Source organism: Trichechus manatus, unplaced genomic scaffold (genome assembly GCF_000243295.1).
Source record: "Trichechus manatus latirostris isolate Lorelei unplaced genomic scaffold, TriManLat1.0 scaffold00106, whole genome shotgun sequence".
NCBI lineage: Eukaryota > Metazoa > Chordata > Mammalia > Sirenia > Trichechidae > Trichechus > Trichechus manatus.
In genome coordinates, this window is record NW_004444042.1 from 372407 (window position 1) to 386119 (window position 13713).

General features: G+C 50.1%; 2 protein-coding genes across 2 annotated transcripts in view; one reads left to right on the forward strand and one right to left on the reverse strand.

The window, feature by feature from the left end:
- The window catches only part of ZCCHC24 (zinc finger CCHC-type containing 24), a 75313-nt gene that overhangs the window by 55165 nt on the left and 6435 nt on the right, over positions 1 to 13713 (forward strand). Inside the window, exon 3 of the mRNA XM_004383160.2 lies at positions 9627 to 9791. Within this exon, the coding sequence (XP_004383217.1) occupies positions 9627 to 9791 (165 nt within the window). The remainder of the gene's footprint in view (positions 1 to 9626; positions 9792 to 13713) is intronic.
- Positions 3772 to 13713, reverse strand: part of PPIF (peptidylprolyl isomerase F) — a 61844-nt gene continuing 51902 nt past the window's right edge. The window contains exon 7 of the transcript XR_002825128.1: positions 3772 to 3879. The gene's annotated coding sequence lies outside the window, so the exon portion shown is untranslated. The remainder of the gene's footprint in view (positions 3880 to 13713) is intronic.

Here is a 13713-nt window from a genome sequence, read left to right on the forward strand (position 1 = left end):
ATAGGGAACCCAAGGTTGAGTAAGGATAGTGTTGATGTGTTGTGAGGTTGCTAACCATTGTCATAGGGCAACATGTGTACTAACTGTTAAATGAGAAACTATTTTGTTCTGTAAACCTTCATCTAAAAAGTGAGAATAGCAGCACAATTGGAAGAGCATAGTTGATGTCACTGAACTGTGCATGTAGATTTTGAAATGGTGTATCTTTGGCTGTGTATATTTTCACCAAAAAAAAAAAAAAGTCAAGAAGGGGAGGGTTGACATGTTATGGGGTTGTTAACCAACGTCATAAAACAATATGTGTACTACTGTTTCATGAGAAACTATTTGTTCTGTAAGCCTTCACCTGAAGTACAATAAAAAAAAATAAAAGAAAGAAAATACTATGGAGCACAGTTCTACTCTGAACAAATGGGGTTGCCATAAGTCAGAGATGACTCCTTGGCAACTGGTTTGGGTTTTTGTTGTTGTTAAAACAGTGCCACAGACCATAGAGAGGAAGGAAAAGCATGGCTGTAGCCACTGGACAGACTTAAGTTCAAATCCTGGCTCTAGTACTTATTATTATGTGACTCAGGACAAGTTGATTCCCCTGTCCTGAACCTCTGTTTCCTCATCTGTAAATAGGGTTAAGGGTGCTGACCTTGTGGGGCTGTTGCAATGACCAGAGATAATTCCACACATCTTACATTGGCCCAGGGCCTGTCACCCACAGGGACCAGGTAGAGTGGCTCCTACCTGAGGGTCTCTATGGTGTGAGTCTGACCCTGACTTGAGTCTGGGAGCATGTGGCTGGAGTATCTGTGACTGGCTTGGGCAGCAGTTGGTAAAAGGGTCACAGGGCTGACTTCTCTGGAAAGTCCTGGACTGTGAGCTCCATGAAGGCAGGACATTCCTCACCCGTCTTATTTCCATGTCCCTGGAATGTACCACCAAGCCCGCTGTACAGTGGGTGCTCAGTAATGTTAGCTGAATGGATGAATAATTGAGATGGTTGTCAGGGGTCGTAGGTCAAGGGTGAGGTTGTGCTCTTAGGAGCAGCCTTGTTCTGTAATTTTCTCACTACCATTTCATGGCGAGGCCTCTGTGGGGTGGAAAGCAACACTTCGGAGAAGGCAGACGAGGTTCAAGTCCTGACTCCGTGGCGATGGGACCCTGTGCAAGTCACTTGGCCTTTCTGAGCCTCAGTTTCCTCCCTTTCAAATGGAGGGGCTGTGGTGTGATACGTTAGGAATGCCTGGCACACAGTAGGTGCTCACTGAATGTCAGTGTCTCCATATCCTCCTGAGCAGCCCCCTCACTTGGCAGGTGAAGAAACTGAGGCTCTGAGACCAGCAGGGCCTGGCCGGAAGGAGAGAGCCAGGGCCTAAAGCCGGGCCTCTGACCCCCAGCCCCTGACTCCCTACTGCCCTAGGCTGAAGGAGAGATGACAGGGAGAGGAAGGGAGCACCTGGGGGCCCAAAGAAGGGGCTCAGAGAGGAGGCTTCTGGGAGCAGGCACTACCTCCTCCAGGGAGGGCCCCTGGCTCCTGGAAAGTGTCCCTGAACCTCAGGCTGCCTGCGAAGGATCATCAAGGTCATTCAAAAAGTCCCAGGGCTGTGAGTCTGCCGGTCAGTCCCCGTGCCCCTTCTGATGCCTCGTGCATTGGTAGACCAGTCACCCTTGCCCTCTTCACCCCTGCCCTTCTGTGTCTTCATCTCTTCTCAAACTCCAGTAACTCAGGGCTCTTCCTCTCTGGGAAGGTAGACTTGAGGCCAGGACCACTGCGGGGGCCAGGCCACATGAAAGCACGCAGACCGGGCAGGGCTGGGAGCCGGCGAGGAGCCCATCTGTTCTTTATTTCCTCCCCTGCTTCCCTGGGTCCAGCCACAGCGCTCAGCTGGACACCACTGTGGGGCCGGCCCAGTGCTCCGTGAGGGGAGGGGGAGTGGCAGTGGGGCTGCCAGTGCACACTGACCCGCCTAGTGGTCAGTCCCACCCTCTCATTCCGGAGATGGGGAAACTGAGGCCCAGAGAGGGGGAAGGAAGGGATGTCCCCAGGGCTTCCCAGCGTACCGGGACCTGTGTCAGTAGCGACCCTTTCATGCCTCCTGCCTGCCCTGGCTTGGCAGGTTTCCTCTTCTTGGTGCTCTCCTGGCACATTGCACAGCGATTGCAAGTGTGGGCTACAGAATCAGACGGCTTGGGTTCAAATCCCAGCTCCACCACTTCCTGGATGTGTAGCCTTGGGCAAATTACTTAAGCTGTTTGTGCCTCAGTATTCTCATCTGAAACATGGGACCAAGCATACTTACCTTATAAGGTTGTTGCTGTGAGGATAAAAGAAGAGCTTAGCACAGGGCCAGGCACTTACTAATGAGGGTGGCTATTATTCTGTCTCAGAACTTGGCAGGGCACAGGCCTGCTGTGCTGGGCAGGTGGAGGTGGCATGGCCAGGTCTGGGGGTGAGAATGGCAGCTGGCACTGAGAGGTGTCCAGGATCACAGCTGGAACACAAATCTAGAGAGGAGAGGTCATGCATCCTAGGACAGAAACAGGCATGGAGTCATGACATGCAGGGGACAGCCACAGGCCTTCAGCCCTCCCCTCACAACCCCTTCCCATGCCCAGGGTCCCTGTGATGCTCTGCCCTAGGCTACCAAAGGCCACCATGTCATCTCCCTGCAACAGGGAATCACAATTTGAAAGTGGGCTAAGAGTGGAGTCCCTGGGTATGCAAATGGTTAACTCACTTGGCTGCTAACCAAAAGGTTAGAGGTTCAAATCCACCCAAAAACACCTCAGAAGAAAGTTCTGGCATTCTACTTGCAAAAAATCAGCCATTAAAAACCCTATAGAGCAGAATTCTACACTGACATCAACTCAACGGCAACTGGTAAGTAACAGGGGATCAAAACAACAAAAACCAAACCTGTTGCTGTCAAGTCGATTACAATGCATAGCGACCCTATAGGATAGAGTAGAGCTGCCTCATAGGGTTTCCGAGGAGCAGCTGGTGGATTCAAACTGCCGACCTTTTTGTTAGCAGCCAAGCTCTTATTCACTGTGCCACCAGGGCTCCAAGAGGGGATCAAGATTCACCCTAAAGGATGACTCACTAATGGTGGGCTTCCCAGCAGCAGGGGCAGGGGAATTTGTGGGGCAGAGTGACAGCCAGGCTCTGTGTCACGTAACAGTATGTGGATACCTCTGGCTTCACTAACAATTGAAGGAGCAAGTGAGATCTAGGAGGACGGAGAGTCCAGCTCCATGGCTGTGGACAGGACATCTCCAGGAACACACAGATGGCCAAACAGAACCCGCAGTCAGAGGCCAGCCAGAGTGGACACACAAGCTTCAGTGTCCACACCTGCAGAACTGCCATGTCTGCTGGGTTCCCACAGCCTTGGGAAAGTGCAGGGTGCCCCCTAGTGGGCAGGAGGGGTTGGCCTACAGGCCAGAGTGTCTGCTGATGAACCATCATCATTTTCATCAAAGTCAATTCTGCTCATTAAAGATGATTTATTAATTAGAACAGAGCATGAAGAAGCAGGAACAAAATCAACAGTCCTGTCCCCTGGAGGCCACCACTGAACCCTTCTGGCCGATTTCCTGCTGGCCCTTTTCTTCTGCATTTTCCCTTTTTACAGTAGGAGTAGAGTTTATATTCAGTTGCTTCTGCTTTCTTTATAAACATTTTTCCAAACCTTTAAAAAGTTGTCATAAATATTTTCATTCATCTGATGAGTGTTACATAATTTAGGGAAGCAGGCCATCATTGTTGAGTGTTGAGCTCCTTCCCGTTCTTTCACTGTCATAAACAACGCTGTGATGGACATCTTTGAGCACCCATTTGATCCACGTCTCTGATAATTTCCTTAGGACCCAGAACCAGATTTGCTGGGGAGAAGGAATAGGCATTTTTAGAAGTTTGAAGGATTACTGCCAACTTGCCCTCTAGAAATAGAGTAGGAAAATCCACCTGTTCAGCCCCAACCCCAACAGTGTCTGAGAGTGCCATCTTCTGACCAGTGGCCCTTTACCAGCTCCAAGGGTTGGCTGAGAGGACTGCAGAGTTAGAAGGGCCCTCAGAGTCACAGGTTCCAACTGCCCGACTCTCAGGGCAAGAGTCCCCTCAGCCACCTCCTTAATAGTTGTTCCCCCAGCCTCTGCTTACACACCCCCAGTGACAAAGAGCTCACCACCCGCCAGCCAGTCTCAAGGGATCTCATGAGCTGATGGAGGAAAACACTGAGCCATTCAGAAGAAGTGCCCAGATGGTGTCAGCAGCATCCACATTTCTTCCCAAGCAGCCGGCCTGACTTTTGCTCCGTGCCCAGCTTTGCCTTCTTGCTCCTTGGCATGGGTTCTCCTGCACCAGCCTCCCACTTTCCAAGCTAACCGCCATGATGATTCTAACCTTGGTCTGGAGGTCAGGGGACTCAACTACCACTCCCCCCCCCGCCCCTGCCTTTGCGGTGTGTCTTTGAGCAAGTTCCTTGCCTCTCTGGGCCCCAGAGAGCCTGCCTCTGCCTTGAGGGGTGGTTTCTGAGTGCCAGTGAGCATCTCCAGTTCCTGGCAGATACGGTTGCCCAGAGGGGTACGTGGCAGGACCTGGGGTCAGGAGTGCCTGGTCAGGTCTGGCATCCTTCCCAGCCTAGGTGGGTGGGCGGCCCCTGCCGAACCCTTGAAGTCATGCCTGTTTCATGCTGAAGTTTATGAGAAGAGGCCAGGCATTTCTGGGAGGAGGCAGGGGGTACGTAGAGAATCCGTCAAAAATTCCTACTCCCTTCCGCCCTGCCCTCGTTTGTAAGCATAAACAATGTCGGGACTGAGCCCTTCCAGGAAGTGGCTCCCCACTGCCAAAAGCTGCCCGCTGGCCTGCCCTCCCCTCTGTCCACTGCCTCTTCACTCTGCCCTGCAGACGACACTCCCCTCAGACCCACAGGAGGGCAAAGCCACGGCCTGAGCCTGGGAGGGCCTGAGCAGAGACTCTGGGGCTTCTCAGCCTCGCGGTGGGGGCACTCTTGGGGTGACAGACAGACGAAGTGAGCCAAGAGTGGCCTTGTGGAAAAGCCTACCTCCTGCCCTGCCCCTTGCATACTGGATGCTTTTTGACCAGTCCTGCCCCTGCCCTGTGCCTCAGTTGCACCATCTGTTAAATGGGGTGATAGCATCCCCTGCCCCACAGGGTTGAATAGGGACCTGACAGGCCATGGAACACAAGCCTGGCACACAAGCGGTGCTTAACAACTGTCAGTTTGCTTCCCTCTCCCCTTTGCCTTCTGTCAGCGGCATCTCCAGAGCTTCTGCCACTGTCCTCTATCTTTCTTGCTTCCTCTCTGAGAATTCCAGAGACACGCTAGTGCTGTTCCTCCTTTTGCTGACCACCCTTCCCCCAGGGACAGAGAGCCCTTGCCCCACCCAGGTCCCCCTCTAACCCCGAACCTTCCTCCTATGACTGGTCCCCATTGGTGTCAGCCCTATCCCCCGGCACCCTAGAACACACCCACTCCCTCTCCCCACGCTGGCCCCAGGAGAGAATCACCTCAGCTAGCTCAGGAACACTGAGCCTTTGCCACCTTTATGTGCACTGATGCATCAGATCCTTCCGACAGCCCCAGAAGACAGGCCCTTTATCATCAGCCTGGTTTCCAGAGAGGAAACCAAGGCACAGAGAGGTTGAGCAACTTGCTGAGGGTCGCCAGATAGTCATAGGCAGAGTCAGAACATGGCAGCCAGCGTCCAGCCAAGAGTCCACCATCTGAACTGCATCCCTAGTGACAGGTGTCAGAGCTGGGCCCTCCCAGCTGCCTGGCCTGACAGGGCTGTAGGAATGTTGTGCTGAGGATGTCTCGTCCTGCGGAGCCCCGTTCCTGGCTCTGCCCTGTGCCTTACACTCCCTGAAGACAGCTCCAGAGTGGCTGGTTTTCCAGTTACTCGGTGTGGCCTTGCTTCCCAGCCCTTCACTGCCTTGCCTTTAGTTGTGTTCCTTCTCGCTCCTGCTCCCTTGCCCACACTCTCTGTATCTCCCTTAACTGGGTGGGTTTATCTGTGTGGGTTTCTACCATATTGTCTCTGAAGCAGAGATTCATTTGGCAACAGATTCTCCGAGGCTGTATCCAGCCCCGCCCCATCCCCGCCCTTAGCACCACTGAATGCCCCGGATGCCTTGACCACTGGCCTCTGCAGCAGCTGTGCCAGACCAGGCACCAGGTCCTGGCAGCTCTCAGGACTGGCAGAACCAGGTCCCGGAAGTGGGCTTCCCAGGGCATGGCCCAAAATGTCCCACCTTGATCAAGGTGTCTCAAGTCCCTGCATTGGTGAAGCAACCTATGCCCAGGTGTTTGTCCCCTTTAAAATGTGGATGTCTCTAAGAATGGGGGCACGGGGGATGAGTTCATCTAGTACTTTGTTTTAGTGACTGAAGAAGGGAGGCCAAGGAGACTGGGGCTGCCTGGAAGCTGTAGGCACCAGGCATCAGGTGGAAGAAGTGGCAGCAGATGGTTGCTGCATACCCACCAAGCTGACACCGGGGAGCTCAGAGTGCCCTTGGAGGCACACGCTGACACCTCGGCTGCAAACTGACTGAGCCCCGGGCTCTGACTGCATGCCCAGTGCTCCCCTTCACATAACTGGCCTCTCTTACAGGCCCAACCAGTGCTGAGAGCCAGACCTGCCTCAGAGCTCAGACAGAACCTTCTCCCCAGGATATCATGACCACTAGGAAGGCCAGTAAGGATCCAAAAGACATTAGGTGGTGGGCCCAAAAAGTTAGGGCGGAGTCACCATCACTTTCTAAGTTACATTTACACATTCAGCACATAAGTCCCTCTTTAGTGAGTTGCCTGAAATTCTAGTAGGCTGTCACCAAGTGGTGGTAGTGGCCCCTGGCAAAAAGAGACATGATAACTGAAGGAAGAAATTATTCTTTTTTTATACCCCTATTGTTCTATATTAATACATAATAATAACAATAACTAATATTCCTGTTTTACTTTCTATGTACCAGGAACTATTCCAAGTGTTTTACATGTATCATCTCTTTTAATCCTCAGAACTGTCTTATATGGTAGTTACTATCATTATCCCAGTGAAGTAACTTGCTCAAGATCACAGAGCTAGGATTTGGATCCAGAGTCTCTGCTCTCAACGAGTGTACACTACTTCATTCATAAACAATTACCCAGAGAAACACTACTGCAGAAACAGATCGTCTCATAGCCTAGCACTTCTTAAACTTAATGACACATGAATTCCCTAAGACTCTTGTTAAAATGTGTATTCCAATTCAGCAGGTCTGGGGTGGGTCCTGAGATTCTACATTTTCTAACAAGCTCCCAGCTGATGCTGATGGTGCTGGTCTGAGGACCACACTTTGAGGAGTCACAGGATAGAGGCTGTGTTTAAGCCTGTGTCAGACTCAAAGATCTGTAGGGGCCGAGTAGGTCACACAAGTACAGGGAGCAGCTGGGTGGGAGCAGAGGGCACCTGGAGGGTGCAGGCCAGTCTGGCAGGCCAGCAATTTTCAACCTCAGCTGACAGTCGCCAGTAAGAATTCTGGCCCAGTTTTCTGTGTGAAATCTCCCATTTTTAAATGTTAGGGCAACTAATTCAACTTTTTTAACACTAGGTAGCTTATACACAAATGTTCATAGCAGCATTATTCATAATAGCCAAAAAGTAGAAAAATGTCTATCATCTGATGAATGAATAAATAAAATGTGGTATATCCAGACAATGGAATATTATTTGGCAATGAAAAGCAATGAGTACTTCATTCTACATTACAACATGGATGAACCTTGAAAATATCATGCTAAGTGAAAGAAGCCAGTCCAAAAGACTGCATTGTGTATGACTCCATTTATATGAAACATCCAGAATAGGCAAATCTATAGAGACAGAAAGTAGATTAGTGGTTGCCTGGTTGTGGGTAGGATTGGGGGGAGGGATGGAAAGTGACTGCTAATGGGTACAGGGTTTCTTTTGTGGGGTAACAAAAATGTTCTAAAATTAGGCTGTGGTAATGGTTGTACAACCCTGAATATACTAAAAACCATTGAACTGTATACACTTTCAGCTGGTGAAATGTATGATATGTGAATTACATCTAATAAGGCTGTTAAAAAAAAAAACCCACTGTGCAGGATAGAAAGCTAGTTTTTTTAATATAAAGTACAGTTACAAATCAACAAGAAAATACCAAAATCCCAACCGGGAAAAAAAAATGACACAGGATATGAACAAACAGTTCACAAAGGAAGCACAAATAGTTCTTAAATGGATGGAAAACATCTCTTTTACTCATAATAAGAGCCATAAAAGCCAAAGCTAGTCTGATACATTTTCTACCTCCTAGATTGGCAATGATGGACATGTTTAATACAAGACTCTGCTGGTGAGGGTGTGGGACTTTAAGCTGGTACACCTGTAGTGGTGGTGCGGGGCACTGGCAATTTGGCATTATCTTTAAAAATTAAAAGTGCACGTCCCCATTGACCTAGCAATTTCACTTCCAGGAATTTATCCCATAAGTGTACTTGGGCATGTGCAAAATGATATTTGTACAAAACTTTTCACTGCAGCATGGTTTGTAATAATGGAAGAGTGGAAACTACCTAATGTTCCCTAGCAGTGACTGGCAAGCACACTGTGGACCGCACACAGACTGATTACTGTGTGATCCTTACACAGAACGCAGTCACTGTATTGTACTGATGTGAGAAGATCCCTAAGATATGAAACCAGTTGCCATTGAAGCGATTCCGACGCATGGTGACCCCATGTGCTTCAGAGTAGAGCTGTGCTCTGTAGGGTTTTCATGGCTGTGACCTTTCAGAAGCAGGTTACCAGGACTTTCTTCTGAGGTGCCTCTAGGTAGATTCAACCACCAATCTTTCAGTTAGCAGCCAAGCACTTAACTGTTTGCACCAACCAGGGACTACTTCCCCAAGATATAAAAACCAAAAACTCATTACCATTGAGGCAATTCCGACTCATAGGGACCCTATGCACCACAGAACGAAACACTGCCTGGTCCTGCGCCATGCTCACAATAGTTGTTATGCTTGAGCCCATTGTTGCAGCCACCGTGTCAATCCATCTTGTTGAGGGTCTTCCTCTTTCGCTGACCCTCTAGTTTACCAAGCATGATGTCCTTCTCCAGGGACTGATCCCTCCTGATAACATGTCCAAAGTATGTAAGATGTAGTCTTGCCATCTTTGCTTCTAAGGAGCATTCTGGTTGTACTTCTTCCAAGACACCAGGCTGTAGCCTGCCTGTGTCTCCATTTCCGTAACCATTTAAACCACACCACTGTGGGGGCAAAAGAGCACCGTCTGCAGGTCCAGGCCATGACGTCTGAGTTAAGGAAATAGCTCCACCACTTAGTACCTGATTCCCTTAAATCTAACAAAGATGCAGCCCCCTCCCCCACCCCGTTCTTTGTCCGCCATGGGTCTCCCCAGTCTTGGCATTTCTGTGTCTGGGTGTGACCCTGACATTCTCTGTATTGAAGATGAAAGGTAGCTGTCCACAGGGGCACAGGGCTCTGAAGACTGAAGGGAGGGGCCGAGGGGACCCGTGGGGGCATCATCTTGACCGTGTGGGTCCCAACCACTTGTGTTTACTTCCCGTCCTTTAGGCACGCCCCAAAGGCGAGGGTCTAACCCCGTACCAGGGCAAAAAGCGCTGCTTCGGAGAATACAAGTGTCCCAAGTGCAAGAGAAAATGGATGAGCGGAAACTCGTGGGCCAACATGGGGCAGGAGTGCATCAAGTGCCACATCAACGTGTACCCGCATAAGCAGGTGAGCTGGGTGGGGCCTGGACGTGGGCGGGGCCTAGAAAGGGGCGGGGCCTGAACCAGGCCGGAGGCCTGACTGGGGTTGGGCCTAGGGAAGGCTGAGGGTGGGAAATCATGTCTCGGGTCGGTACCGTTCTCTGAGGACTTTTTCCCTCCCTGGGCCTCAGTTAGCTCCTTTGTATGAGGAGAGTGAGACCATATCTCTTAAAATTCTCCCTTTCTTCTCTTGTCTCATCTGAAATGAGGGAGAGAGCCCATCCCTCCAGGAAGGAGAGGAGGGTAAAGAGGCACCTGCACCTAGATCCTAAGGAGAAAGACCCCAGGTGAATTAGAAAATGAACGCAGTGGGGGTGCCATGTGAGACAGAGCGATGCCAGGGCAGGTGTGGGCCCTGCCCTGATGGTCAGGGGTCGGGGCAGGTCACTCTAGGGAGGATCTCCTTAGGCCACGCTGGGAAGAGAAAGCCACTTGGAGGAGGTGACATGACCTGGGGCCTGGAGGAGGAGAGGAAGCCAGCCATGTCACAAAAAGAGGGTGCAGCAGATGCAAATGCCCTGAAGTCATCGGACTTGGAATGCTCGAAGACCATAGCCCAGTGAAAGAGCAGGGGAGAGGGGCGAGAGGAGAGGCAAGCTGAACAGGCAGTTACCCGAGCCTTGGGGGCCACGTGAGGGAGCCGCTGAGCAATGGGGCTTTCTGCTTCGTTTTGGAACGATTACTCCGGTTGTGTGTAGGGATTCGTAGGAGAGTGGAGATTGAAAGTGGGCAAGCCACCGTCATAGTCCCCATGAGAGCTGGGAGGGGCCTGAACCAAGGAGGCAGCTGTGTAGCTGGAATCCACATAGAGTGTGGCCGGATTGAATGCAGAGGTCGGGGGGGGGGGGGGGAGGAACCCCAGGGAAGCAATCAAGCTTAAGCGACTGAGTGGACAGAGGTGGTGCAGCTTGGGCTGAGGTGGGGGTGGGGCACGGGTGTGCAAGGTAAAAGCAAGAGTTCTCTGGTACACAAGTTATGTTTGAGACGATCCTGAAAATCCAAGTAGAGATGTCAAGACAGCAGCTGGATTTGTTCTGAAGTTCAGATGAGAAGTCAGGTGGGTCCTGTGTAACAGGGTATCACCAGCCGAGAGGTATTTAAAGCCGAGGGAATGGATGACGTTTCCCAGAAAGTGGATGTCAAAAGCAGAGAAGAGATTCCCCAGACCAAGCATTTGGCAGTCAGGTAGAGGAAAAGAGCCCAGTGAGGAGGAGTGGGGAGTGTGGAGTCCCAGAAGTCAGGGAGGAGCGTGGTTCGAGGAGGGGGTGGGTAATGGTGCGCGATGGTGCTAAGATGTCACGATAATGACCACGGAGATGTGCTCTTGAGGTTTGGCAACTAGGAGATGGTCCTCAAACTTTGTGGACCATCATTTTTACCTGGAGAACTCATTGAAATACAAGAAAGTTTGAGACCCACTAAAGCTGGTGCCAGATAGGACAGGTATAAAGAACTGCCAATTTACAGCTGCCCTGTTGGCCGAGGCAGTTTCCTTGGAGCAAGAAGTGCTTGTTTGGATGGGGATGTAGAGGGAATATATTTATTGTCCACTCTCTCAAGGGGGTTTGTGGAGAGAAGCAGAGAAATGTGAGAGTAGCTGGAGTAGGGTAGGTTGGGCAAGTGATATGGGCCTTTAGAACAGGGAAGCCTAGAGTATATTGCATGCTCATGAGAATGATCCAGAAGGAAGCAAAATGCTGATGACAGGGGCTTCCTGGTTGGTGAAAGTCATGGATGCACAGGGGAGGGTAGCACGTCCTTTGGGACATGGAAGCTGTGCATTGGGAACCCTCCTAGACCTCATCCTATGTGTCTCTTTACTTGTATCCTTCTTCCAATAATAAACTGTAATCATCACGGCACTGAGGAAAAGGGAGGAGGTTGCTCGCCACCAGAGGTAGACAGCCTAGGGTTGGAAGCTCTGCCTGCTTCCCTAAGAGCTGAGAAGATGACTATGTCTGCACACCCGAAAGACATTCATGGTACATACACTATTTGGAAATCTCTGCTATATGGCATAAATTTACGTGGGCAAGATACTTGGACCCAAACCAAACCAAGCCCATTGCCGTTGAGTTGATTGCGACTCCTAGCAACACTATAGGACAGAGCAGAACTTCCCAATAGGGTTTCCAAGACTGTAGAGTGGCTGGTGAGTTCGAACCACTGACCTTCCAGTTAGCAGCCAAGCACTTAACCACTACGCCACCAGGGCTCTTGTTTGGACCCAGATGGAACAAAACCAGGGGTGAGGAACTCAGGAACAGCTTGGCTGGGGGTGGCGGGTTGTCGCATCCCTATGCTGTCAGTTGAGGCAGTTGGGGTTGAAGAGTCTACTTCCAAGATGACTTCTTCACTTACATGTCAGACGTAGCAACAGTGCCTGGCACATTTTATATACTTAATAAATATTGAATATTCAAAAAAAAAGATGATGATACAGGACGAGAGGAGGGATACCTTATCCATCGGCACAGAAGGGAGGGGAGCAATTCCAACTCGCGGCAGCTCTGTGTGTGTCAGAGTAGAACTGTGCTTTACGGGGTTTTCAATGGCTGATTTTTTGGAAGTAGATTGCCAGGAGTTCCTGGGTGGGGCAAATGGTTAAGTGCTCAACTACCAGCTGAAAGGTTGGTGGTTTGAACCCACTCAGAGGCTCCTCAGAGGACAGGCCTGCCAATTTGCTTTTGAAAGGTCACAGCCTTGAAAATCCTGTGGAGCATTCTACTCTGCACACATGTGGTCGCCATGAGTTGGAATCAACTAATAACAGCAATAACAACAAGATTGCCAGGACTTTCTTCCCAGGCACCTGCAGGTAGGCTTGAGCCTTTTGGTTAGTGGCCGAGAACATTAAACGTTGGCACCACCCAAGTACTCTGAAGTATAACGTCTATGAAACTAAAGCTCTGCGTAACTATTAGCTATTTTTACGTCAAAACAGGGAACAGAAGTCAATGTCATGTGAAAATAAGATGCTAACGGTAAATCCTAGTGAAAAGACAACTTCCCAGGAGCAGGGTCAGATGAGCTGTGTGAGTTTTAGAGGAAGGGAGATAGATTTCATACCATAGAAGGGGGGAGCTTTGTAACAAACAGTACTGGCCGCAGACAGGGGGGAGCTACCTCAGGAGGTGGGGAGTGAGGGTCTCAGACTTAAGGTGTACAAGCTAAGCCTGATAGCACTTCACAGAATTTAAAGGGTCCCTGCATGAGGTCAAAGGAGCCTTGGTTGCGCAGTGGTTAAAGCGCTTGGCTGCCACCTGAAAGGTCGGCGGTTCCCACCAGCTGCTCTGCAGAAGAAAGATGTGGCAGTCTGCTTCCTTCTGTATAGACTGTAGCCTGGAAACCTTATAGGGCAGTTCTACCCTGTCCTATAGGGTCACTGTGAGTTGGAATTGACTTGATGGCGATGGGTTTTGTATGGGGTGACAGGGATCACAAAGCCAGATGCCTCTCAGGGCCAGGCAAGTACATTTATGACGTGAGCCAGGTCACAGAGAGCAGAGGCAATAGGGGGTGGTGAGCACGTGCTTTTCAGAGCACAGGCCCAATGTTGTCAGCTCTTCTGATTTTATGAGACACCAGAAAACCCAATTTTTTTAAAACAGCTTTATTGAGATATTCACATACCATTCAATACCCCATTTAAAGTGTATAATTCAATGTATTCATGGATTTTCAGTGTATTCATGGATATGTGCAGTTATCACCACAATTTGAGAATATTTTCATCACTTCAGAAAGAAACCTTGTACTTTTAGCTATCATCCGCCTATCTCCCTGCCCCCTACCCCAGCCCTAAGCAACCACTAATCCATTCTGGACTTTCATATGAATATAATCATATAATAAGAGGACTCATGACTGGCTTCCCAATTTTTATGTGA